A 27,820-nucleotide genomic window follows, 5' to 3' on the forward strand; every position below is an offset into this window, starting at 1 on the left:
TTAGGTTCAGTGCACTTTATTTACAGAAAAACATTTCAGTTAAGATGCCCATTTTATGTGAGAAATATGTAACCGATTTATCCCAAAGTGCACTTGGTGAGATTACAACAGAAGGAAAAGTGCATCAATACAAATTAAAATGTGCTTCCATACATGAGTTACATTAATAGGCAAAAAACAAACAAAAACAAACAAACAAAAAAAAAAAACTGACAACATCTGTGATGCATTCATGGGCAAAGATAAAGATGACACACATATAAACAAACAGAAACACTAACATTAAAATAAATCCATTAATCAAACCCTAACAACTCATTATTTCTTTATGTCATTTATTTTATTTCTAAGTAGAGCTTTCTTGGAAATAAATTAGCAGGAAAAAAGACAGACAAGCTAAGTACCATGTTTGATTAAAAATAGCCAGTAAGAATCTACTTTGCTTACATCACAGAGACCAGTTTTACCAGCAATTAGGACACAAAAGTCATGGTTTGGCTGTGTGGATGATGTGCCCACTGTGCTTTCATTAGAGTTTTATCCAACAGTGATTCCCATTCAGTTGCTTACTCTGTAATATGGAGAACTGCATTCTGGTCACATGGAGGGCGCATCAGTGGCTAAAATGTTAATAAAACATTAGAAATTAATTGATTTTACTTGAAAAACACACTAAAAGGTTGGTTTCCTGTATAATGAGTTAAGCCCAGACTAGTTTTTCCAAATACTGCAAGCAAATTTGGTTTAAGTGTATGATTAAGATTAATTCCTGTCTTTTTCAAAAAAGAAATGGACCATAAAAGAGCCAAAGAATTATCTGAATAAAAAACAGCGATCCGTGAACAGTAGTGAAATTATATACAGAAACTGTGAGGTGTAATATGTTTCTGAGAAAAATCAATGAAGGTCATTGTCTCGCAATGACCAATACTCACACTTGAGTTGGAAATAGCAGGGCTCACAGTAGGGCTTCCCATTTTGAATCCGAACCTGGACTCTAGTCTCTGTTCCTCCGAGATGTCGCTGGCAGCCCACACACTGAGAGGAGGGAGAAGTGAGAAAAGAATCAGAGACCATATGAGAAAAATCCAGCTGAACAAAATGTGGGCCTTTGTTTCTAAATCATTTCACCAGATTGTCTGCCACCTGAGAACAGAACAGCAAAGCTTTGTTTTTTTTTTTGCATAAAAACACATTAAATATTTATATACTGTGAGTGGTACGTGTGTCTGTAACTCACAGGAAGCAGAAGGTTGCAGAAGTCAATCCATTTTTACATCTACATGCTAATGAATGTGGGTCAACTAAATCTGTAGATGGTGATTTTCACAATAAGCATCTAAAAGAGCAGCAGGACAGTGGGCTGGCTTCTTCCTCTCCACTACTCATATGCAGAAAAGTAGAGACTGACACAGAAATGGCACATAGAAATACTACACAAAACAAGACCACCAGGCCAGATGCCCTCTATGGACTGGCTAGGAAAGGAAGAAGCATAGAAAGGTGTCAGATATGCTCCTGCTAGGTGCTAATAAGGTTTATGATTAAATGATGAACTACTAATACAAGACTCCTGCTGACCAGACTAAAGAAACGGTCACAATGGCCTTCAGTTCAGTGAAACTGTCCCCCAACAAAAAAGGAATGTGATGTTATACCATGGATGTGCAACATGGACACAAGACTATTTCTACTGGCCGACTTTGTGAATTCACAGTTCAAAGTTAAATGACAGTGAACTCCGAACAGGAAACACTTTCATAGAGGTGAATTAGAGTGAATATTTGTAGTGATTGCAGCTAATGTGACCGCACCACAACCCGCTCGTGGCCTCTCACCTGGAAACAGGTGAGGTGGAAGCAGAGGCTAAGGGCCTCAATGACCATGGCTGCCCCACTACCCAGGGCACACTCACACACACAGCAAGTCCGCCTGCCACTGACCATCCTGGGGCAGCACATGTTAACAGTATAAAATAGACAAGATAAAGACAGTGACACACTACACCATGCACAAGACACACAGGATCTTTATTTTATTACCTGCCATGATAGGAGTCCACAGGTGGATTTCTCTGGGATGATATTGCTCCAGTGCTGTAGCGGGAGTAGGAGTTCCTACTCGGGGCGCAGTAACCTGCAGCAGCTGAGTGTGGACGGGGGTAACTAAATGTAGCGGTCGGGATTGGGGACTGACGCAACATATCGAGGTTGTCCAGAGACTCATACCTGCAGGCAAGATGTCACAGTTCAGAAAACAGAAGTAAGAGGACAAAAGAAGGAAATGTCATAACCAAACTTAGTGAAAACAAACAGCTGGCTGAGGTGCAGTGGAGTCCAATTTGGTACAAAATACAGAGCCCACCTCTTCATGGGAACCCCAACATAGATTGGCTCCCTGTAAAAACTGCTGCTGCGCTGACGTATCCAACTGTTGTCAGTCAGAAGCTGAGTCCTCTTCTTCATCTCTTCCAAAATCTGCTGCCTTTCTTGCTCAACTTTAGACACACTTTGCCCTTTTCTTTTCCTCTGATCACCTAAACCAATCAAAGTTTTAGGTGGGGTTAGCCCAGGACACCAGAAAAGAGGGGAATATTATGAAAGATAAGGTGTACTGACCTCTTGGCTGTTTGTGGGGCCCAGCTAATGCAGGCGTAGACAAGGACTTTGTCCTATGGGAGTGACAGACAATCCAAATTATTAAGAAGGAAGCCGTAGGTAACATCCCATCATCTTGCTTCATACTACTTTCAATAAACAAGCCGTCATTACACTCTGACCATTATGCCAAAAGCGGAATATTAAGAAACTGAGCTAAGCTTGTTCTGACCTGTGTGCAGGAGACAGCTGAGCAAATCCGCAGGAGCCCTCAGCCCTGACATATAGCATTAGCAGCAATAAGACCCAGCAAAAGCAGCAAGAAGGGCAGCAGAGTCAGCACCATGCAGTAGCAGTGTAGAAAAAATTATGACAAATCAGAAAAACAAGTTCCTCCAATCATGCTTCCAGTAGTTCTGCGAAATATGATTCTTACATTTGGCAAGGAAATAACAAAACAAGTAGAATAAAGGTTTACCAGTCTTGTTGAGTGATTTTGTCATTCTGCACTCTTTGTGTGTTACTTTGAGCTTTAGACAGTGCTTCTTTAAGCTCATCTCTTTCAGGTCTCTGTTCTTCTTCTCTGGTTTTGTTTGTCAATCCATTCACGTGGCGGTGTCTGGCAGGGCTCTCACCACCATTGGTCATCTCAAAGGTGTTCTGTATCAAAATACATGAAATGGAGCTTTAGTGAAGGTTCAGTCATGAAGACTATCTTTTGCACGCTCAGGTCTGTAGTTTTATTTCTCAAACCATCTATCATTCCCATCTTCTACGCATGCTCACTCATAATTTCCTTGCTGTCATTGCCTGGGGCCATCAATTGAGACGTCAGCTGGTCACATCTAACCAATAGCACGGAGACACATCTACATTGTCAGCCTATCGTCTTGCAGCTGTCTTTTAAAATATGTTTTCTTCTTCTCTACCGTAGTGCTTTCATGCTCCCCATCACCATCCAGTCTTTGCAGATTTATCAGTGCATCACTTCATCAACCTCATCAGCCTTATCAGTCTCAGCAGAAGTCATCAGTCACCACCACCACCAGTGTCTGGACTCCATGGGGGATTTATCTTGCTGCTGCTCAGAACTGATGTCCCTTGATTACAAAATCTCCCTGTAGAGTCTAAGTGTCGAAGACTTTTGACGAGACTCAGTATCATCTGAATAATAAACAATTATTAACCCAAAAAATTGGGTTAATAAAGTTAATTAATTAAGACATAACACTCTCAAACAGGGGCCACAGCCTTAATGCACACATTTGGGGTGAATTTCTCATACCAACTAATCCTTTTGATATTGATTTCATTGAAGTAAATAAGTGAAGTCAGAATCAATTACAATGTTTATGATCCCTCACTTATAACTATCTGTACCAAATGACATTACCCCTGGTTTCCTGCACTGCTCCTCCATTGCATCCTGTTGTGCCTTCCGCCACTCTGCCTCCAGCCTCTCCTGATCCCGCTGATATTGCTCCTAAAACATTCAAAGACACAAGCACAGACACATTTCCAAATTCAACTAAAATTTAAATGAAGATTAAGATGTGTTAACAGGGAGTGATTTCTTCCTTAGTGCTGTTCTGTGCTTGGAATAGTCTTCACCTGTAGGAGGCGCTCCTGCTCTTCCTGCCACTTCTCCTGACGCCGGCGATCCTCTTCACGGTCCCACGACCAGCTGGATGAGGAGGGGCTGAGGGATGGCACCTGGAGCTGATGATGCACAGACAGACTGTAGGCTCAAACATGATCACACTGCGGTATACAAATACCCTTTGATCAAGTTGTATGGTGACTTACATCAGATATTGCAGATTCTGAACCTCCTGTGTGAGAAAATAAAGGGTCAGTAAAAAGACCACCATACAGCATGTCCAAAAGATAAACATCATATAGGTCTTACATCACACACACAGGTTGGGGACATGTTAGAAGACTAAGAATCCAAGATTCTCAAAAAAAGCCCTACATGACACAATGGATCTATTTATATGCAGTGCATTTTGTATTTTTGTTCGTATTTGCCTGGGTTCACACTACATATTACACACTTGACAAATCTTTGCAGCCTCTCACTGTAGAGCACAGCCAGAAACAGCATCAACATGAACTTTACACTTTGCATTGCCTCCAGAGCTGGAGTTAGCTTTAAATATCCGGTCGTGAGTATCAAACATCAATAAATATAGGGTCTTCCATGTCTGTGAATAGATGATTGTAGTTAAGATTAAATCTGTAGACCCCTCACACTAAAAGATGAGCACATCTGTATTGTAAATATGCACACTAATGTGCTAATGTATCCCAAACTTAATAACGCTGCACAAGAAACATGCAAAGTCTTAAGCATGCCATAATAAATAAAGAAAAAGGTATTCACACACTGTATGACAAACACAAATACTGTAGTACTGATGATGCTCCACAGCAAGCAGCAGTTTCTACATGCGTGCTGTTAAAAGGACACCGAAAGCATCACAGTATGCACAGTGCAAACATTTACCGCATAAGTAAACCCATGAGCTGAACCCTGCAGAGCCTGAAGTGAGAAGCCATTGTAGCGAGACACACATCAGATTCATTAACAACAACAAAAAGACAGTGTTACAAATCAGTCAATGTGCAAAAATTAGATGTTTAAAAAGTTTAAAGCTGATTAAAAACAACAACAGAACATTGAATTACACTAAGAGAGGTTTCTGCTGCACACATAGTACATTATAGACCTTGGTGCTATGACCTCTGCTAGGTCAAGTTGTGCCAAGAGCTGCACAAAGAAGAACACTGTTTTGTTTGTTTGTTTGTTTTTTGCCCCAGTTAGCATAAATCTTTAATGGCTTTTTGATGGTGAGATATGCTGAACATTTAGAATTGTTACCCTTTAACCATTTTTATAGTTTGAGATAGGCTGCTTTAATTAAAATATGGTTGAAGATAATATCCTGGTATCATGACAACCACTGTACTTTATTTAAATCTTCTGTCTTCTTCCATAATTAGTGCCTTTCAAGTAAATTCTTATAAAGGGCAACGAAAATGTACATCTTTCAGTATCTTGCAGTTAACTAAGCCAAGCACCAGCCACCAAAGCAACTAAGAAATTTAAGCTTGACTTGTAGTTTACCTTTTTTGAAAAATTCTGTCCTCCTTTTCTGATTTTTCCTAGTAATATTATAATCTACATGAGGATGAAGGAGGAATAAGGTTTTAAAAAAAGAATTACAAAAGCGCATACTGTACGTGAAGAGTTATTTCTTACAGATCTTTGTAATCTTTTGAATGATTTTGATTTCATGGTTGCTATTACCTTTACTTATGGTTGTGCTGTAGTTGTCAGCAAAATCACCATCCATGAGTTTACCTTGTATAACCTGCACAGGTGAAAGAACATCAAGATTTACCTGATAAGCAGCACTCATAGAGCAACACTATCAGAATCGGGGGTTTCTGCGTCAATATTAGACTGAAAACATTCCTCACATTGTCTGTCTGCCCATTGAATTTGGACAATTTTGTCACTGTGGTTTCTGCAGAGGCAGCACTGTTGGCATGGTGATCAGGATAACCTATCAGAATGGGCGCCGCAGCAGTCAGATTGAGGGTCATCCTGCTCTGACCTGGCTGGTTGTGATGACTCCCCTCACTGGTGCTCCAATCTAATGAAAACAACCAGCCATCAAAACTAATTTGCATTGCAAAGTAACTTTTGTGACCTTTGGTTATAAGTGGTTAATTGATTGCAAACAGTAGATGACTTCAGGAGGTGGTGAAAGGCACAACTGTCTTTTTTTGGTTCGTTATCTTACCCTTGTTGCCGTAGCGTCGAATGTCCATGGTCAGACTGCCAGTTTGCAGGGCAGATGTCATTTTATCCTCCCACTGGTTGTAGCTCATGTGTGCCACCGCGACTCCATCAACAGCCATGATCTCATCGTCCACACACAGCTGGCCAAGCTCCGCCAGGCTGCCTGAGGAGTGAGGCACAAGCATCAGGAAAATGAAGAAAGATGAGAGCGAAGACAGCTAAACATTTAAAAAAAAAAAAAAAAGGTACCAGCTTCAGAAATGATTTTCTTAGCACATACTGAGAAAGAAGCTGCAGTACTGAGAGGAAGGTTGCTGTTCCAAGTTGAAAAAAGTAGGTCAGTAAGCCAAAATGATATAGCGGCAAGTAAGTGACACCTCTCTCACATCTGTTTAAATATTCATGGTTGCCTTTAAAATCACTAGCTACATGTTGTAGTTTGTTTTGTCTTTTAAGCACATACAATAAATGCACACAAATGCTGAAATAGCATGTTAGTGAAAATTAACATCCAATTTCCCTGTTCATGTATGCTGGTATTTAAATCTGTTTGCACAATAAAATCCTTAAAAAAAAAAAAAAAAGCTGCTTTCAGGAGCTATAAAAAATAACATTCTGCACTCTAACCATTTAGCTGCTCTTAACAAATTACCTCAATAACTTCAATTTTGTGTTTCTGTTGTGCCACTTTGTACTCTGTGCTGTAAACTGTCAGAGTCTTGCATTACCGTTCTCTTTCTACAATAAGTGCAGGCTATGAGAACAAATCACTTCCTGGAAGAGAAGAAAACATTATGCGAGTACAAATATGCAACGTCCCCATCACTGAAATGTCCTTGTTTCAGAGTACAGGGTACCAAGCAAACACTTAATTCTCAATACCATGTTAACCATAAATTTAATTTTAGTGTGCCAAATTGTCAACAAACCAGAGTTAAATATAGAAAAAAAGTCTTACCAGGTTGAATGAATTTGACTCTAGCCCCAGTGGAGTCCCAATGAATCTGGAAACCAAAGTCTGGTCTACTGTTGGGTTTAAGAATAAGACTCACTCTCATGTCACTGTGATCCACCTGAAACACACACACGCACACATACATATATATGTAAAGGTGACACCCATTGATCCAATGTCCTGTGCTTCCTGGTGGAAACTAGAGACTTCAGAGGCCTGCTACAGAAGTATAGTAAGGGATACACCAAGTGATGAGTTTATTAGGCACACTGTAGTGCACAATGACCCTGCAACAAACTCCATCTTTGTGAACAGAATTTATAATATTCAGGTAGAGCTGCAACGATTAATTGATTACGTTGATCAACAGAAAATTAACTTCAAATAATCGTTTAAGTAATTTTTTAAAGTAAAAATGTTTAACTTCATTGGTTCCAGATTCCAAAATGTGACTATTTTCTGGTTTTTATATCCTTCTATGATAATAAACTGATTGTCTTTGGATTTTGGACCGTTAGTCAGACAAAAACATTTTGAAAAATTTTCACAATTCGCTGACATTTTACAGACATGAATAATCAACTGACTGAGAAAATAATCTATAGATTAGTCAATAATGAAAATAACTGTTATTTGCAGCCCTAGGTTCAGGTTTTTTTTGGTGTCAGCTCCGTGGTAATGTCTGTGGTTAGTGGCGGTATTGTGTTTTATTACATTACACTGAAAGGTGTTTCTAAGGTTTTGTCAACCCCTTTTTATTTTATTTTTTTATTTAAGAACAGCAGAATATTAAAAAAAAAACTGAATAGCATCAAAGACTTAACATTATAAGCTTCTAAAAAATAATCTGGTAATTTAGAGAATATGCACATATTAACACCTTTTAAGTCTGATACTTGTTGAAGGCCTGCACACCTGCACAGGTGTTTTGTATCTGGCTGATTAGACCTCTGCTCAGGTGGAAGTTACCATGAAGTCACCAAAGGTCATGTGCCAGTAAGATAAAACAAGTTCAAGTTTTTCCACTTGACAAGTTTTTATCTTTCCCCTTCATTAGACTGTCTTCTTCAGGAAAACTCTGGCTCATTTATTTTTTCTATCGATCAATGGGCACTGTCATTAGCAAACTAATAAATGTAAATGATCTGATAAACCCCGATTATAAACATTACAGTTCTATCGTTAAATTCTAGATTCCAACATTAGACGTTTCAAAGATGTTTCAAAGATAAGCATAGGACAAAACATACCTTTGGGAGGTCTATACTGGCACTAGATGTCAGAGTCAAGGTTTTGTTTTGTTGGGACTGAGGGTTTAAATAAGGCTGTGGCAGAAGCTGGGTTTGGTAGGGCTGATGGTAGTAGCCATTGGTCTGGAAGGAGGTCTGGCTGGAAAGACTGGCACCTTTTCCCTCTTCCGCCTGTTGTTTACCATTCTGCTTTGCTTGGTTAGCTTTCTTCTGTCTGATTGAAGCCTGGTATTGACCCCTCAGATGGCCAGTCGCAATCTGTCTTTTCAGCAAAGATCCGCCGGGTGGAGAAAGAGATCTCTCTTTCTCACTATTCAACAGCACACCCTGGTTATCATCTACCTATAAACAAGAGTAAAAAAAAAAGATATGCTCAGAAGGACAGAACAGAAATCCAATCATTTACTCTCCAGCATTAAAATGTGACCATACTAAGATAAGAGGGATTCAAAATCCTGCCTTTGGAAGTGAACTGTAAAGATGCACATACAGTGAGAGTAAAAACTTTTCATCTTGTAGTGAGTTGACACTATTAACAATAGTGCAGCAGCATTTCTATTATTAATGAGGAAGGCAATCCAAGAAAACAAAGGTAACACAAGCTCACTCACATATAATACACACATACATCAGTCCACCCACCCACACACACACACACACAGGAAATGCTCTCATTACATTAACTAGCTTCAGCCAATTTGGCCGACTTAACACGTCCCTATGCACCTTCCTGCACATTAAACTCCAGTAAGGCATGAATTATAACTGTCTAGACTATGTAAAATAAAATCAGTGGTTGGGAGGCCCTTCCACTTTAAAAGCTACTAGATGGGAGAATATTTTCAATTTTCACTGTAGAGATGTAGACTTATCTCTACTGTTTATGTCTGCCCTGCTGTCATTCTCCATCATCATAATCACCAGCATTTTAAGAGCATCTTGATTTCAAATTCGGACACATTTTGAGTTGAAACAGGATGTAAAGCCTGAGTGAATCATTGAGATCCACTGTTGAAAAGTGACAGGGTTGGTAATGGAAATCCATTAGTGTTTCAAAGCAAGAATGGCAGTGAAAAACAACAAGTGTGTGATTGGCATTACTGGTTAAATGTTTTATGTATGCATACTTGTATGCCAAAAGTTACGAATAAAATATTTAGGATTTCAGGAAAAACAGCATGGGGTGTTAATATATAAACATTAAAAAAAAAAAAAAAATGGGGGATGGGTCTCCATTTTGTTTGCATTGGGCATTCGATATGAATTCTTGCCACTGGTTTCACACCATTACACTGATTGACAGTGGGTGGCAGTAATGTGCAGAGAAGTGTAGTAATGCGGCAACAAAGGCAAAGAAGAAGACGATGGCTGTAAGCCAGCAAAAATGAATTCAAACGATGCAGGATAAAAAAAAGCTTTGATAGTGCTTTTTCTTTGAGACCTAACAAATGTCCCTCATAAAGACAATGCATTGTGAGTAGCACTGAATATAAACATAAATTTGTTTGCAAGAAAACTGCACAAGGCACCTTTAAACTTCCTTAAATTAAAAAAGCAACAGAGCAAACTCACATTGCAGAGTCTCGGCAGTGAGGACACCCTGGACTGCTTTGTCCCAAAAGGTCTGGCTGTGATAACAGAGGAGAGACGAGATGAGCCTTCGGACCTCCGGTAACCACGGGGAAGGCTGGCTGAGCCGGACCACGACCCAGTCCTGGACAAGTACGTGTAGAGGCTTGCAGCCTGTTGACCTCTGCCTTGCTCTGCAGCTGGTTCCAAAGATGTCTTCTGGCTCTCTTCTTCTGACTTCTGGTACGACAAGTCTTCCAGAGCATCAAAAGCTGCCTGGTTAACTGTATCAGGGCCGAAAGTGGGAACCTGTGGATCCATGCTGAGAGGAAGTTCCTTGTGACTTGACAGAGCTGCAGTAGGATCCCTGCTGCCGGTTGATTTTGTGGTGTCATTTGGCAGTATTGTTGTGACCACAGGGGAGATTTGGACAGTGAAACCATTTTCTGGCTGAACTGGTTCAGATGTGAGCTGGAATGGAGCTGGGCTGCCCTGGGCTTTGACTTGTGTCTGGGAGCTGAAAGGATAGTCCAGAGAAGGTGTGGTTACTCCTGCTCCATCTGAAGCCAAAGAGGTGAGGTGGGTCTCCTCTCCCAAGATGTTTCCATCAGAGGCAGGCATTGCTTCAACTGGTGATCCCTGAGAAGAAATAAGTCAACACTGGGTACAGATCTACCATGTTCATGTCCAGATCAAAAATGTTATGTTAATGTTATATTGCTAAACTGAAGTAGTACTTGAAGAATAATTTCTGCTGTCATTCACAGACATTCTCATTACCGTCCTGCCAAGTATACTAATGTCAACACAGGTCAGCAAGGTAAAACAGAATTGAACTCCAAGCTTACCTGCGTGTGGGCCGAGTTATGGTGGCTATTTGGAGCTGTGGGGCTGAAGGGTGCCTCTGTGGCGTAGCTGCGGGCCAGCAGAGCTCGAGTATGTGGTCGGAGATCAGAGCTTGATGATTTTGATGGAGGAGAGGTGGAGTAAGGACGGGGGGCAAGATTATGCCTGCGTGGGGACTGCTGGTCTCTGGGGAATCAGCATGTAAGGGAAGAGGAGCCAATGTAACGAAGGACGCAGAAAAGATGGGGAGGGGGGAGATGTGTCATATTACATGAGTTCACTCTGTCATACTGATCAGTTATTAAGTTAGGTCAGCAGCCTTACATGCACTTTATATAAAAGCTTGGTAGCCAAAGGGTTTAAAGCGTATGCTTAAGACATTATAGCATGTTTGGTAGGAACTTACCTCTTGAGTCGTCCACCCTGTGTGTCATTCTTAAAGTCAGTCACAGCCCCATTGGTCATCTGGTTAATGACATGCTCTCGGTCTTGCGACTTCCTGCGAAGATCAGTCTTGGTGCTCCTGCGACGATTCTTCCACTTTGTCAAGTCCTGACACAAATGTATTAGCCAAAAAACAATTTATAACCATTCAATACAATGTGATGTCATTAATAATATTTCAGGGCTAATCTTTTTTTTGAATGGTCAGACTCTAGAAAGCCATCATTTTGTGGTTAATAGACTTTTCTTTTGACTTACATCTTGCCACTGAGCTTCGCTGTCCTTGGCAGCGACACTGCTCCTCCGTTTGTTTTCTTTATTCCACTCCCTTGCCGTGCCAGTGTCCTGGCCCACATCGAAAATGGTATTCCCACTAGGAACTTTACGCACAGGGTATACCATCGGGATGTCACTCAGGGATTTACTCCTGTTACAGACAAAGACGGAGGACATGGAATTTAATAATGCAGGATATAGATGGCACCAAAGATTGTATTCAAAAACAATATGTAGATGTCACTGCAGCTTTATGTTGCATGAGAAGTGGCATTTTTCAACGCTGCATAGCAGAATAAGCATACATGCGTACAACGTGCCATTTTACACTGAGCGACTGTATGTGCTTGATGCCAGCTTCCTCTCTCTCACACACACGCACACACAGCATGCCATAGCACTAACAACTGCACACACCACATTCTGCATCCAAGCAACAGAATCCTTAGCCAAGTGCGAGCAGCAGAGTAGCATGCAAGTCAAGTAACACAGCAGTATAAATGGCAACAGATGTTGCTGTCTGGATAACACAACAGCTCTGACTTGTAACAAGTAATACTGTAGCACTGCTGCGGGCAACAGATGTTGTCAGACGTCATATTTAAATAACTTACAACAGAATTTAGCAGGTGGTGTATCAAAACTCCGACATAATTTTATGGGAGGAACCAAGACTGTGATTACAAACAATCTTGTAGTTTGTCATGAATTCTACTAACAAGTCTCTGCCCAGAAAATTAATAGTGGGTGGTATACCAAGTGCTCCATCTTCAGGAACAAGCAAATGATATGTGCGGCTTAATTCTCTTTGTAGGTAAGCTGAATACAAGAGAAGCACAAAAACATGAAGCAGCACCAAAGCAATTATGGTCATAGCAGTCTCAGACATCTTTGCTCCAATTCTATGCTCAAAACCTGCATTTCAGGACTCACCAAATCCAGCCAGGGTTGACCTGAACTGATCTTCCAGGTTTGACCTGGATTTGAGATGCTCTACAGAACCAAAGAAACAGACATGAAGACTGATGAACGCCATTAAACAGCCAAATATAAGGCATGTGGTATAATAAAGTAACCAAGTGCATAGTAGCAAATGGTGAATCTCTGGCTATTCCACTGAAAAAAGATTTTAAAAAAAAAAACACCTTTAGAGGAAGTGGCATTATATAAATTGATTTAAAAAGGCAATTTTATTTAATGGATACAACACGTGACTTTAGTGCCACAGTTGTAAATCAAACTTACCATTGACAGATAAACCCAATAATGTACACTAACCCATGCAGAAGATTTTTGCACAAAAAAAAGAGCATTCAATGCAACAACTTATATGCTCCACAATATTTACTTTATTGACCCACACGGACATTTATTTTCTACACCAAAGCCATATTCACACAGACAGTAAACTGGAAAACATTAGTGCTGGCACAAAAGGTGTTATGAATCACATCATTCTGTTAAGGCTATCAAATTATTACATAAACCATGAGTCATCTTTTAAGCCATTATGAACTAATGAGTCACTCAGCAAGATTCTGTCAAAAAGTTCTCACATCAGCACTAAAAAAAAAAGGTGCCAGAGTGAATGGCAGATAATACAACATGCAATACCTAGGACAACATTAATCAGTAACAGTAGAAACTCAAAGTACACTTTGTAACTTCCTGAAACGCGTATTTCATAAAAGAGCCAAATGTACTTATCTTATCGAAAACTATGTAGTTTTCCTGATGCATTAGAGGTTTGCAGATGCAAATATTAGGTGCCACGTTAACTATAATATGTGTATGAGAGCTTGTGTCAGCATGTACAGTGTGTACGATTTTTGTGTTTGGGACTCTGTGTGTGTTCAATATGGATCTTCAGCACATGTTGAGGCTTGGAAAAAGGGATTCTTAGCAATGGTTTTGAGGCTCTTCAGGTGTGGCAGAGATGTTTTGTAGAGCGACAGATGTCACAAGCCATGAAATGAGGTCAAAATCAAACTTTTCCTCAGAAGAATCCAATGCTTTATGGCTACAGTCAAGGAAAAGGAAGAGAAGATACATGAAATGAGTAGAACATGATTTAACAAAAAATAAAAAAAATCTGAAAATAGGGAAATATGCAAGATGGTGGGTTCAGCAGTTTTAACTTATTTCGTTTTTCTTGCAAACTAGCTAATCCCCTGTGCCTTGCAAACTAGGACTTAGTTTGCTAGTGTAGTCAAACTGGATTCATAAACTATTATCTATACTATAGTCAAAAACCACAATCAAAGGACATGCAAACAGACAAAAAAAAAAAGTTATATTTATGTTTCATATTAGAGGATAAAACACAGCCTGTAAAGCATGCCATGTGACGTTTTAGCTACTTTTAAGTCATCAATTATTACTTGCTGTTCAAGCAATGCACCAATAACTTTGCACGTTAAGCATATAACAGTACAAAACTGCAGTTTCATCTTTGCCTGGTATTAGTTTCAAGCTGATATGCTTTCAAACTTGCATTTCAGCACTGCTTCGCGTCATAGAGCACTAATAACAGCCAACAGACCTTAAGCCTTGCATTTTACGATACCATGGTCTTCTCTGGGAGCCAAGGTAGATCCTGCGGACACGGATCTCCTCTTCAGGTGTCCAATATCGAGGCAAGAAGCGGTCATAGTTGGGGTTAGCAGATGTCTGATGAAGGGTCTGCTGCACTCGGCGGGCGTACAAGTCATCTAGTACAGGGTCTGCCTCAGTGTAATCGTCCTCAGAGTCTTCCTCACACAGAGCTTGCAGAAAAAGCTCTTCATCGACAATGGCCCACTCAGGAGAAGACAAAGTGAGGTGGGGTTGAGAGGAGAATGGGGCATCTTCATTGCTGCAGCAAAGAGTGGTAATACCATGTCTGTTTATTCACAGCTCATGGTGTCAGATCACGTAGGTATAGCTTTCGGATAAATAAATAATAATACCAAGTATCTCAGAAATGATCTCTGACAGTGCAAAACTGTTCCAAATGTTAAAAAGGCAGAAGTGTGAGTGATGATTAATGCATAGAGGCAAATTCAGCCTTTTTTTTAGAGTGGGGTTACACAAGGCTCTTCTATTTCCATGCAGTGGAGCAGCAGGTAGTTGGGCTGAGTATTAGCAGAGCCAGGCACAGCACTGACATCCTGAGTTCTTTATATATCAGCTCTATGCTGAACTGCCTAATAGGATGAGCAGAGAGCTTACTGCCAAGACCATGGCCTGCCACATGGAATTTGTATACAGACATCAAAATCTGAAAAAATAGTTACTGTTGTTTGTTGAGCAGTGCACATCTGACCTGGGAGTGATGAATGTCTGTTTAGTCAGGGGGCATATGGGGCTGCTGACCAAAATGTGTCTCTCCTGGTGATCCATCTGAAGTCTGGGGCTTGTCCTGTCATATTCTTCAGAGTCACTGTTACTATGGTGACTAGAGGCTATATAGATTAAGTCACTTTTGCAAGATTGTTGCTTAAAAAAAATAACCACAGACAACAGCAAATCTCAAATATACTTCAAAAAATAACTTCAAAGTTTATAATAACTATGTTGCCCAAATTCTCACCACAAAAAATACTTCAAAAAGGAACTTCAATCATGTTGACAACAAGAGCACAGGCTTGTTTGGTGCTGTTCAAAACAGCAACTTTTGTCAAGTGCTAAAAGAAAGCATTTGTGTGATTTATGAACGTAAAACATTGCTCAACCGCTCAGGCTAGGTGAAAAGTCATTCTGATTTTAGCAGGAAATAAATAATACAAGGTTTAAATACCACAATAATATATTATCCAAACTGGCTGAAAGCTCGGCAGACTTTAAACTGATTTAACCACAATGACATTAGTAAGAAAATACATTTCAACTAAAAACACTTGTCATTATATTAAGGATGAATAGATATATCTTTGAATCCAGTTCTCTCCTCACCACAGCATTTTTTGAGCCATGCTTGCTGCATGGCTCTAGGGATGGAAATGTCAAGTCTGTTGGCAGGTCCACCACTTTGGTCCAGACTAAAATATCTCAACACCTATTAGATGGACTGCCATGACAGTTTAGACAGACAAAAAATCCCCAGAGGATGAATCCGACTGAGTTTTGTGATACTTTTCCTCTACTTCCACCAGCAGGCTAAGATTTATGGTTTTGAGCACTTAGCAATTGTTAGCATGCCAACATAGCAAACTAAGATCCTTAATTTGGTAACTTCAGCATGTTAGCATTGTCACTGTGAGCATGTTAGCATGTAACTCAAAGTATCACTGTGCCAAACTAAAGCCTTATATAGCTGTAGACTCTTAATCTTGTTTTTACTGTCCCATATCATCCTAAATGATATTATGCAAAAATGTGCAATAAACACTAAAACAATCAACTACAGAGATTCAGAGATCAACTACAGCCCATTACTTACTAGGCAGCTATGGTTAAGTGAGTTAGTGGCAGCTTGTGAACCTTTTATGTAGCTGACTCATTTTCAGACGGTACCTGGCGAGGGGACTAGCACAGCCCCTTCCATTCTCCTCTCGTCCTTGTTTTCTCCGTAGGAGTGGTGTTGGGATATAGCTTTTGGTTTGCTGGGCTGAGTGCCGCGTTGTCGCCATCCTGAACACCTGCTCAGCTTCTGCGTCACTTCCACAACCTGGAGACCGCACGGACAGAAAGAGACATACAGATATGAACAAGAGAAAAGATACAAGTTTGGAAAGTAATAAAAGACTGGAAATTAAACCAACTAAAAAAGAAAATTGACTCAGCTGAGATTATAGTTAAATTAAAAGAGAAAGTCCAAACATTATAACGTGATAGAGGAACCTTTAGTGAATGACTGAGTCTTCACAGCCAAGCCTTTACGGAGCATTGGGCAAAGTATTTTACCCTCTCCCATCTCTCTCTCTTTCACACACACACACACACACACCTATCACCACTATGTGGAACTTGCCACAATCTATCACTGACTTCTACTGAGCCCAAGCATGGCAGACAGATGACAGAAAAAAATAGGGCATCAGCAGCTTTCAGAATGTTCTTGATAAAAACAAGTTGATCATGCACAAGTTGAGTGCTTATGGAATAGTAAAAATTTGTTGTAATTAATGGGATTTTAATAAATACATTTCTGTTGTGGCATTTCTAGCAGAATGACCATAGCAGGCAGGACTGTGTTACCATGTTGCCCTCTATTTCAGCAAAAATTACAACAATTTATAAGGAATCAATCCTGGAATCGGCTGTCTGTCTGCAAGCGATTTATCCTCTGGGGTCAACGGCCAATATTTCAGGGGTTCCCGTGTAGCCAGTGGATATCCTGATGACGGATATACAGACCAAGTCTTCATCTTCCGTGTGCTAATGTGTTCCACGTCTTTTCCTCTCTACACGGACTGTTCACCTGCATGCAACCAAAGCCCACTCTAACATGAATGGTTAATACTACTGTGACTACAAACGGAAACCAGAACACTTCCGGTACCAAAATATTGCCCCCTTGCCTACAGATTATGCATTCATATGTAGATATCTGTTTATAGAGATTAGTTAGGAATTAAATGAAATCTTTATAACCAGTGATAATCTGAACAAGGAGAAGAGCCTTAACAACAGAGTCCCATACTGCATCAAATAAAGTGCAAATCAAAAAGAAAAATGGTGCCACTATGGGTGACCGTGTTACTCCAGTCATCTCTTTTATCCCAAAACAAAAAGAGATTCACATTTCAGGTGGTGTGGTGTGGACTAACTATTCAGAATAAGGAGATTGTATTGAGAATCCACAAAAAAAATGTACCTTCACTGTTTTGGCGGAGAGCCCGGGAGTCCAGCGAGTCGATGCTGTCCACAGAGTTCACTCTCTTATAGCTCGGTCTCATGTGCCGAATTTCCTCTCTCTCTGGGAAACAGCATTCTTTGTATCCGCCGTCTTTCACAAACACATTACTGCCCTCATCTAGAGCCTGATTGAAAATGCAGGGTTAATGTAGTTGAGAAAAAAAATAAAAAACATAAAGACTACTACTATATAGAAAGCCTAGAGGAGGAGCCTACCTTGGATAAAGCCAACCCTAACAGCCCTTCAAAGGCCTTGAAGTTAAGATGAGGACCACTGTAGAATGTGTCTAAATGAGCCTTGCGACCCAACCAGTAGATTGTGATCAGAACCTGGAACACAGCAGACAAGACATGTGGAGCATCCAAACACACAAAACTGTTTTTACCTGTCTTGGGGTGGCTAGGGCACAACATAAACCCAATCTGGTTCCAGTTTTTGGAGACAGTTTTCTGAAGTTCAATGAAAAATTTGTTTATGTGCAGTTCTGCAGATTGAAATCTAGGATTAGCACAAGGGTGGGCAACAACTTAACAAATAAAACTGAATTTAATCAATTTAGTAAACAGATATGATCTCATGAAAATCAAAAGACACCAGGCAGCAATGACTTACCTAACTAAAAAAACACAGGGGAAAAACAAGGTTAACCTAACTGTGAGCTGACCTACAACTCCTGGGAGAGGAGAGTACACTGAGAAAGATCTAAGAGAGAATGATAAACAGTACCGCGAAAAAGGATTGTGAAAAGGATTGTGTGAATATTGTAATTCTGCCAATAAAAAATTATAAAATGTGTCTGACAAACAGCCAGCTAGACAATTTGTTTTTACATTCTCCACCACAGCACATGGATCCACCCTCCCGACAGCATCACCCATAAGAAATACGAGAGAGGCAGAGACCATGGCCTTTACAAGAATACTGTTGACAGTCAGACACATAACTGACAACCATTAGTAAAGACAGTGAGTAAAGCCTTGTGAAATATAGGCCTCTTCATGGCATTTAGTGTTTTATTATTTCAGCAAGCAAAGCATTTTGGACACGATTTATTTCTCATTTGCCTTGAGGCGAGGGATATTTTTTTGACGGACTGCCTTTCTCCCTGGCAGAGCAGCAGCCTGTGTTGAAAAGGGATATCCACAACACTATGTCATAATTTCTCTATCTGTATCTTAACAAAGTCATCATAGAGCAGTCAGATTTAAAAAAAAAAAAATCCATGTAGGACCTTGAGAGTTGATGGAATTTACTAAATATTTGATAGCACAATGCTAGACAGAAAGATCAGAATGTTGAGTGGTAATAAATGCCTCTTTATGGATATTACAGTAGCGGCTAATTTACCACTTAATTGAAAGCATTCAGTGAATACAGAAATCATCTCTCACATTTTTGAGTCAATGTCACAGTAGAATACCAATATCACTTAATAAAAAGGAGTACATATGATGTATAACCTCACAATTATATGCAGTTTTTATCCATGCTAGTGGCTCTAGGGGAATGCCAGTTCTGTCGGCCGTTTGGTCCACCACTTGACTGAAAAATCTGTATAATATAATATTTGATGGATTGCCATGCAATTTTGTACAGACATTCATGGTCCACTTGGTCAAGGTTGAAGTTTGTTGTTATTAGTGGTCTCATCAACTATTGAGTGGGTTAACATGAAATTTGGTACACACATCTGATAGTTAGATGTATTTTGGAACTGGTTCCCGGTCAGCACAGGATTTGTTAACCTCTGATGCTAGCAAATCTCTTATCAAATCATCTTTGATCTTATCTTTCCTCACTCTTTGTCATTAGCAAAGAGCAATGGAAAGTAAAGGTATCAGGCTTCTTGTTTCTAGCCGACCTTCGCAGTCTCTGGTTGAAATGACAGACATCACCAACGGCAGATCAGCTGTAGCTAATAAACATCACACAAAGGCTAAATTGAAAAGTTTGGCTGTACTCTGTGACTTGATCTCTGCAGCCAGTGTCTGTATTCAACCAAAGGATGCTTGAGTGAAAAGACACCCCTGAAGGGCCGTGAGTGCACTGTGTGTTTTTCTAGTTTCACAGAGCAGTGACTCTAGCTGATCACCTCGCGCCAGTTTAAGAATCTGCCAGTTAAGCTTTGATTCATATCAACATTTCTATCTCATCAACCTAATAGTTCTGAATCAAGACCTTCAGTATTTGGGGTACATAGCTTGTGAAGGCTACAGCTGTTAATTGAATGTGTCAGATACACTTAATTAACATTTCATATATTATGCTGCTCATCTCATTTTCAGGTTGTAGTTACAGGTTGTGAACATTAATTAGGCTGCCACTAAAAACTGTAGCGTTTCTGCCTCCCCTGCCAACCAGGTGATTAGACATCTTTAAGAGCTGAGTTATTTTAGCCTTACAAATGCTGAAAGGTAAATCTAATAAGTCTCAATAAGGAATTTGGATTTGTTGAGTGGATTCAATATTGGATTTGAATTCAATAAAATGCTATTGGACCCCATCCCTACACACATTCATGCCCCCCTCAGGATGAATTGTAATCACTTTGATGACTCCTTCGCTTTTCATCTAGTGCCACCATCTGGTCAAAATTTGTCCAATACTTTGGTTAATGACCAAATACCTCCTAACACTGCTGTGCCTGAGTATAGCCCACAGTGTATGAAAAAGCCTAACAAAGCCACTAGCATGGCTGTAGTCTTCTGTTTGCAAATTAAACCCATTTGAGCCAGTGGGTGCAGCTAAATTTATTTTAAAATGTGTACAACTTGAGAATAAGTGTTTATTTCTGGGCTCATTTTAGTCTTAAACATAAGGACAGGAGAAGATCATTATTCTTGCTCTACCTCTTGCCAGGATAGCACTACTTTGCATGCAGCAGATCATCACAGCTTGATGCCATTTATTATTTGGCACCTATGATTTTAATCTAGGTATATCATTTAGGAGTCCTTAAACCACTATAAAAATCATGCCAATAATTTCATGTTTCAAAAATTAAAGGTTTATGAAACCTGCATGAGAGGAGACCTGCATGAAACTGGATTTCAATGGATACAAATTGACCCCAATTGGTTAATTCAAAGAAAAATGCTACACACAGTTCAAAGACAGAGTGCTCTGACAAACAGCCTCATTACTGGGCCCAAGTTGTCAGCTATTGTGTGATTCAAATGAAGCTTCCCTGATAAACAAACAAGCTCATAAGCTGAGAAACATGTAAAATACCAGCAGTGCACACAAGCGTGCACAAACATTCACATGTTCCCCACAAACAAAAGCTCACATATTCCAATCAGGAGAGACCAACACATGGATATAAGGCACTGTGTTGAAAAATAACACTATATTTTGGCACAGACTATTTGGAGTCATTGCCAGACTATTGGGATGAGTCCCAAACTAAAATCAGCAAAAAATAACCCCCTTCACCATCATCACTGTGATTCTGGATGGAGTCATGATGCTAATGCTGGTGGGATGTTGGCATCAGGATCAGGAAGCAGTGCTACAGGTACAGGTAGTTGGGCTGATGAGGATGTTTTTTAATGACTGGTTCCCATGTAGGTACAAGAAGTTCAGTCGTAACTTTATAAATATTTTACTATGTGAAATGGAGCAGAAAAGAGTTGCCTCTAAGATTTTAAAATGTATATGACAATAGAGGGAAACAATAAAATATATATAATTGATAGGAGACAAAATGTGTGGCTTAGAATGTGAATAAATTAAGGAGACTTTCTGATCAAACTTTGTTAAGCTCCATTACTTACATTTTTGAGTCGTCTGTTGCTTTCATCTCGCCTAAAATAACAGGAAAGACTTTAATTATTATCTACAGACAAGTGTGACTTTCCTAGTGCTGCAATTTATGACCGCACATACAGTAACATCACTAAAATGCAATTACATGTCAGGCTAACAAAGACCTGATTTGTATGTCAGGCATGCATTTCAGGGAGTGAAAGATGAAGAGGTGTTGTCAAGAAAAAAAAAAAAATAGAAGCCAACAGTGACATCTCAGTCCTTCTCATTTGCAATGTTTTACTAATCAGCTGCTTATCAGAATTTATAGAGAACAGGCTATCAACTCGTATAAAGCAGCACCTAGCTGAACAAAGCTCATGGCTTTATAAATGCAAAGCAGCTATGAGACTCATGAACAAAGTATAAGCCTTTTTCAGCACATCCTGCTCCAGTAAATAAACACCTTACATTAAATGTGCTCAACACAGCCAATCTATGAAGCTTATTTCAGACATTATTTTAATGTATTTAATCAAACAATACAAAATGGCATGGGTCTTACGTTTAAGGAGTCAAACGACTGATTTAAAGGCTTTAAGCCTGACAAATATATTGTATAAGCACGCATGTTCGCACATACACTTTTGATAAAACACTGCTATTTAAAGACAAGTACCTGAGTGTCACACGAGTGGACAGGTCCTGCAGGTCTCCTGGGTGAAACAGCTGTGACTCATTTAGTCCGAGTTTCCCACAGGCTTTCAGGAATACATTCACATTATCCTGGGGATCAAAATCAAAGAGACAAGAAAAGGAGACAGTTGATACTTGAAGAATGTATGATTCTTGTTATATTGATTTTTTTTTTTTTTTTTTAAATTACATGTAACTCAAGTTTATCATGCAATTGTAACATATGTTTACCAAAAATAAAAAAGAAGCTAATTGCTTCACTATATTAATTACCATTGTCAACTAAATTTAAAAGATCTACAAACAGTTAATTTATTCTGTATGTATTTAAATGGTTACTTGAAGGGTAGAAAATCAATACGGACACCTACTGTATGGTACATTTTGGAAAATGTCAGTTGTAATGTCAAATATGTTTAATAGGTTAACACATGCAAAACCACCACTGTGGTCCTTTAGGCTGTCAAAGTAACTGCTGATTCTCTGCTGTATCTGCATCTCACACACCACAACCACTCAAAGCATCCACTGTTGGGCTCTGTCTATTTATTGGCCCCTGATGGGAGGCAGCAATTGATCTTTCCCTGCTCTAGCTCTGGGCAGTTTTAGCAATTATACTTGTATGAAGCCATCAAAACACAGCCTGGAGCCAAAATAAAAATCTGCATTTGCATTTATGCTCGATAAAAAAAAAAAAAAAAAATTACATATTCAGCAGTTAGGTTGCCACACAGATATGCAGTTTCAGGATCATTCAAATTGTGGTAACATCGTCTCTCGCTGCCTTTAGCAGGAAACCACACAAAGTGTCAAAACTTCCTGGCTAGCAGCTGCCATCTTAAATCTTATGTACTTACTTGCATTATACCCAATACACACACACACACACACACACACACACACACACACACACACACACACACACACACACACACAAGATGGCTGAACTGTAAAATCTAATACTCACCAGGCCAGCAATGGGAGTAGAAAGCCTGTTTACTCTCTTGATTATGCCAGGTTTTAATTGGTTGATCAGGCTAAAAGTGAAAACAATACATATTGAAAATTAGAGCCCGATTAATACCGTATTTTTGGGGCAGATACTGATACCGATATTAGGGAGTAAAAAAAAAAAATCTGATATATATTCACATTTTTTGCAATGATCCCTAAAATATCAAACACTTGTGACAAAGATATGTAATGGAGGCAGGATATTTTACAGATATTTTGTTTATTGTCCAAAATGACATCAGTGCAGCAGTTAATAATTATAAATAACTATAATAAAAAATCCCAAATAGAACAAATTAAACTTGAATTAAGAAAAAGGATCAAATATACATAAAATGTTGCCTGTATAACTTTCAAAAATTAAAATATTGGCGCATATCGGACAACATGCATGCCAATACCAATATATTAGGCCAATATCAGCCAATCGATATAACTTCAGGCTCTATTAAAAATATTCCAGTTTAACATGTTTGAGAACCAGTGTATATTGTATCACCAGGATCCCATTCCACAAAAGGAAGCTAAATAGAATGGGCCTAATAATCCTAACTTTAACTTCCAAAATATACATTAAAAAAAGAAACAAAAGCAATTCCACCAGCATCAACAAAGGCAGAGAGAAAGCATGACCTGGAATTCCAATTGGGCCCGGGCCAAATCATATTCAGTCCAATTTGTTCAGCTGGGGTCTCACTTATAATGCCGCTAGCCTCAGGTGTGTGTGTGTGTGTCAACATGCCTAATACCTGAGTGGATCTAAGAAGAGACTATCAGATCTTGAATGAAGCTAGCTAGCCATTTCTTACACTCCAAAGAATGAATTTCAAATAAATTTCATTAATGACATGGCCCTTTATTTTCTTGTTCATCTTAACTTATGCATGTCTAGGCATAATGAACAGCTTTCATGCAAGTAAAATTTTAGTTGATCCAGGGATGTTCTGAAACTAGGCTAGCCAGTTACACACCCGATCATTACTCACTCGCAAAGTAGCACTCCATTCTCCAGAGCAGCACGGAAGTCATTGCAACCAAAAGATTTTCCAGTCACTTCCTAAAAAAAACAAAAAAAACAAAACACAAACATTGTTAATAAATCATAACTGTGGTCAAAGTTTGCTCACTGTGCTCTGCCATGGAAATTTATGTTTTCCAGTTTGGCAGGAGTGCCAATTTCTAATACACACCTGGAGGTCCGATGCAGTCTCTTAAAATTTAAACCCCAAAAACAAACACTCACAGTGCAATGGGACCCCACAACTACATTTTCTGTCTTTTCATTACTTGAAACGCCTATGTGTTGCTGTTTACTTCTTTTTTAATTAGTGTGAGTTACAGTAGTTGACAAGTAGGATGCTTCAGTATTGTGATGACACATTCAAGTGGATAGTCTGTAAATGCGAACCGCCAACTGAGAAACACCACTCACATCAAGCAGTAGATGGCAATTAAAAACAGGATTTTATACTAAAAACCTGCTAGATATATTCACCCGATATGTTGGCGGAGTTTAGTTTACTGCACATATCGTGGTATCAGCATATGTGTCAGTCGATAAATAACAAGAAATGTTGGTACAGAAATGTCAAAGTTATGTTTGACTTCATTTTTCAACTCCTAGATATTCCTCTCAGTATGCATCTTCATTGCAAATTTAAAATAATCAATTTAAGGCTTCAAAATCAAAAATGTTTCTGCGATGCATTTGGAAAAAAAAATAAAAATATAGGCCTCAAAAATCCAGTATTGTTCAGGCTATATTCTATACAAGCTCCACAATAGCATCACTAAGTGCTGACACAAACTGTAGTAAACTGAAAAAGAAACAACACAATGACAATTAAAGGTAAACTAACACTGTTCTTAAATTGCAATGTGGTTGTTACAGTGTTAAAAGTATTCTAATCACAATGTTCGGTTGTGCACTCCTGGTAAAATACACATAATGCTGTTCAGTGATAGCTAGTGGGGGGGAAAAAAAAAACAACCATAATAAAAAAAATAGGAAAACAAGGTCCTGGATGAAGTTAATTAGAATAATCCTCTAGTCCGCAAAGAATGGCATTTCCTTCTTTTGTAGTTCAAGAGTAAAACAGTGAATTAAGTGAGCTGGGTGCAGTTAAGATTTAGCTTAAACTGCTCAAAATCCTCCAACTGCTGCACAAAAGCATGGTTTAAATTATCTTTCTGCACAAATAATCACAAAATATCTACCAAGCAAAACAGTGAACCATAAAAAATGCATGTAGACAATCACTCCCACAAAAAAATTCAAAAGATGTTTTTAGTCAAAAACAAACAATACAACATAACCTAAATGATTTTACATGGCAGATGCATGCACAAGGCAAGGGGGCTTTGTAATGAGGACACAAAAATGGGGCTATTAAGGCTCAGCTCCATAACTAACAGAGGGCCCCAAAAGGCTATTCTTCTCACTAATTAGTCCCTCCAGGAATCCGCAACCAGTTTGTTTTTGGTAGAACTGGGCATTGGGCATGGAACGGATGCTTCTCTGTGGAATCATACAAACAATGCATAGCCACGTTAACATGGTATAAAACCCTATCACGTGATTTTGGTGCTACAGCACCAAACCTTAATTGGTGTTTTCGAGAAACAATTGCCCCACTGAAGCTACACATCCAATGGATTTCAAACATGTGTTTTTAAGTGTTGCTTGCAAACTTCTCTACACAGCCTCATTTGCAATAGTGAGTTTTACAAACCCAACAAGGATCAAACAAGGCAATTGTATCACTTTGTAAGAAAATATAGGCATTCTTACTGAATCTATGTGATAACACCTGCTTAAAAATGGATTGGCGCTGCTCTTGAATTCACTAGAAACTAAATGGCCTGCTTACATAAAGTGAAAGGGGCACATCCATTCTTAATTTTTCCGGAGTCCAGTAGGAATTCAGCAAACATTTATGTGTAATTGCTGCTGGTGCCGAGCTAATGATGAACAGCAACAACCTTTGGACATTTGAATATATTGACATATTGTATATATATATTATATATTATTATCCTGCAATCTGTAACACAAATTATTAGTGTTAGCAAATTCCCCCATTGTGGTTTGGCACTAGGAAGAGTTTATAACATCAATTATTTTCTTAAAAGCAGCATGCCTTGCTTCCCTCCTGTCTGACACACACATTCACACCTCTTCACTGTTTATCCATCCTTTCATTCAGCAGTGCAGGAAAATAGATGGGTAAAATTGGCATGGGCGTACTGCCAAGAAAGTGCTGGACAGGATTCTCATAATGATCCACTCAGACACAATTGACATTAATGGTTCCATTTAGAGTTGGTCAACATTCAGTGGCCACAATCTACAACTTGTACAATGCCTGGACAGGAGCAGCCTCTAACCGAATAGAATATGCGTTGGTTTAAAACCAAATCCTCCACAAACACACTGTGTGCATGACAAAACCCACATGTGCCAATCACATTAACCACATGAAGTGTGCAACAAGCTAGTACCGACTGTCAAAGCAAGCAAAGATCACTAAAGTTAAGGCTGAAATGTGGGGTCTTGTGATATGAGCAATCTTTACCCATGTTTTTAAACATCACAGTAACCAATTATCTGCCTTCCTTCCATGTTGCATATCCCTCTGAAGTTGAGTGAGTCCTGCAGTCAAATTATTTTATCTGTAGAGGACTCTTAACACCTGGCTTCTCTGTGTCAGGATGCAAACTCACTCTTACCTGAGTCTTATCAAGGTATATTTTGCATTTGTACTCAAAGGTAATGGTGCCTCAGTTGAGTTTTATGAGTGTTGAGTCATTTACAAGACTATCAGCATCAGCAGCACTTGTTAGTGAGTGGAACTCTTACTGATCCAAACTATGTAGAAAGGTGATTTTGCAAGGCTGAAATGATTGCCACAAACTAAACTAAACATTTGCGGTCACTAAAAGGGGTTAAATGACAGACTGGTCAAATGTTCGTGGTGTTTGCAAAAGGATAAATGATGTTTAGCAGAAACAGCTACACGTGTCAGCAGCAAACAAACAAAATGAGCTATAATAAACCATACCTCTATCCAGCGTTGAGCCTCGCTGAAGGCGTCTGCACAGCTGACACTGGTCTGCTGGCGCCACTCCATCTGTAGCTTCTGCACAAGCAAAACGCACAACTCTAATGAAATGGCACAACTTTGTTCCACTGATAAATTAAGAGTACACGTGGAACCACTGCGAAACCGACAACCTCCAGACTCACCAAATAAGTTAAATTAATGTCGATAAATATGAGAAAAACTTATGGAGTTAGATCAAATAAAGCATCAAATTGCTTTAGTTACCTTGTGCAGCGTAGAGATCCTCACCGGTGAAAGTTCTCTACTAATTGACACCCCGTTTGTCACTGGACTTTCCATCACCAGCAAGTTCCGCCTATTTGGTAGATTAGAGATGAAGGTCTCCGCCCCCTTCGAAACTACAAGCAAAGTTTTCGAGGTGAAGTGAAACTTGAGGAAGATATGCAGATCAGTCGACTCATCGACCCTCTGGTGGTTTGTTGGTGCGTAACACTGTGGTTGGCAGTAAAACAGCGATCAATCGAGATGACCCTGCGCACAGGTTGCTAGGATTTTAGAAACACTAAATTGATGGCAAGTGTACTAATGTGACCTGAGAGGTTATTTTTATAGCGTCGCTCAAAGACAGGGGCAGTACAAAATGCCTTACACAAGGCGAGGAAATGCATTAGAACATTTTAAAACACTATAAATACCATTATGGTGAGGTTAC

The 27,820-nt window shown here is 39.4% G+C and overlaps 1 protein-coding gene across 4 annotated transcripts; it reads right to left on the bottom strand.

Annotated features, from left to right (window-relative positions):
* On the bottom strand, nucleotides 1-27,482 carry LOC121896032 (LIM domain only protein 7-like). Of its 4 annotated transcripts, XM_042409663.1 has the most exons (30): nucleotides 27,373-27,482; nucleotides 27,106-27,183; nucleotides 24,031-24,101; nucleotides 22,998-23,067; nucleotides 22,014-22,120; nucleotides 21,364-21,394; nucleotides 17,803-17,916; nucleotides 17,546-17,711; nucleotides 16,243-16,396; nucleotides 12,682-12,741; nucleotides 11,731-11,899; nucleotides 11,435-11,580; nucleotides 11,031-11,214; nucleotides 10,186-10,821; nucleotides 8,614-8,955; nucleotides 7,367-7,481; nucleotides 6,410-6,571; nucleotides 6,084-6,259; nucleotides 5,911-5,974; nucleotides 4,404-4,429; nucleotides 4,209-4,316; nucleotides 3,991-4,080; nucleotides 3,076-3,257; nucleotides 2,830-2,874; nucleotides 2,619-2,671; nucleotides 2,365-2,536; nucleotides 2,043-2,228; nucleotides 1,839-1,947; nucleotides 936-1,038; nucleotides 1-620 (listed from the first exon to the last, which is right to left on the bottom strand). In XM_042409663.1, the coding sequence occupies exons 1-30, from the start codon at nucleotides 27,445-27,447 to the stop codon at nucleotides 598-600; spliced, it is 4,017 nt and encodes a 1,338-aa protein (XP_042265597.1). In that variant the 5' UTR covers nucleotides 27,448-27,482; the 3' UTR covers nucleotides 1-597. The 4 variants fall into 4 exon arrangements, with proteins under 4 accessions (XP_042265597.1, XP_042265600.1, XP_042265604.1 ...); XM_042409666.1 differs by lacking the exon at nucleotides 12,682-12,741; XM_042409670.1 differs by lacking the exon at nucleotides 1,839-1,947.
* Between the last annotated feature and the right edge of the window lie 338 nt (nucleotides 27,483-27,820).

Source organism: Thunnus maccoyii, chromosome 1 (assembly GCF_910596095.1).
Source record: "Thunnus maccoyii chromosome 1, fThuMac1.1, whole genome shotgun sequence".
NCBI classification, from domain to species: domain Eukaryota; kingdom Metazoa; phylum Chordata; class Actinopteri; order Scombriformes; family Scombridae; genus Thunnus; species Thunnus maccoyii.

Excerpts from the sequence above, each read along its gene's own strand:
- LOC121896032 (XM_042409663.1), bottom strand. The coding sequence starts at position 27,447 with ATGGAAAGTCCAGTGACAAACGGGGTGTCAATTAGTAGAGAACTTTCA. Across the intron at positions 11,215-11,434 it reads CAGGGTGGACGACTCAAGAG|AGACCAGCAGTCCCCACGCA; the intron begins GTAAGTTCCTAC and ends CTGATTCCCCAG. Across the intron at positions 10,822-11,030 it reads ATAACTCGGCCCACACGCAG|GGATCACCAGTTGAAGCAAT; the intron begins GTAAGCTTGGAG and ends ATTTCTTCTCAG.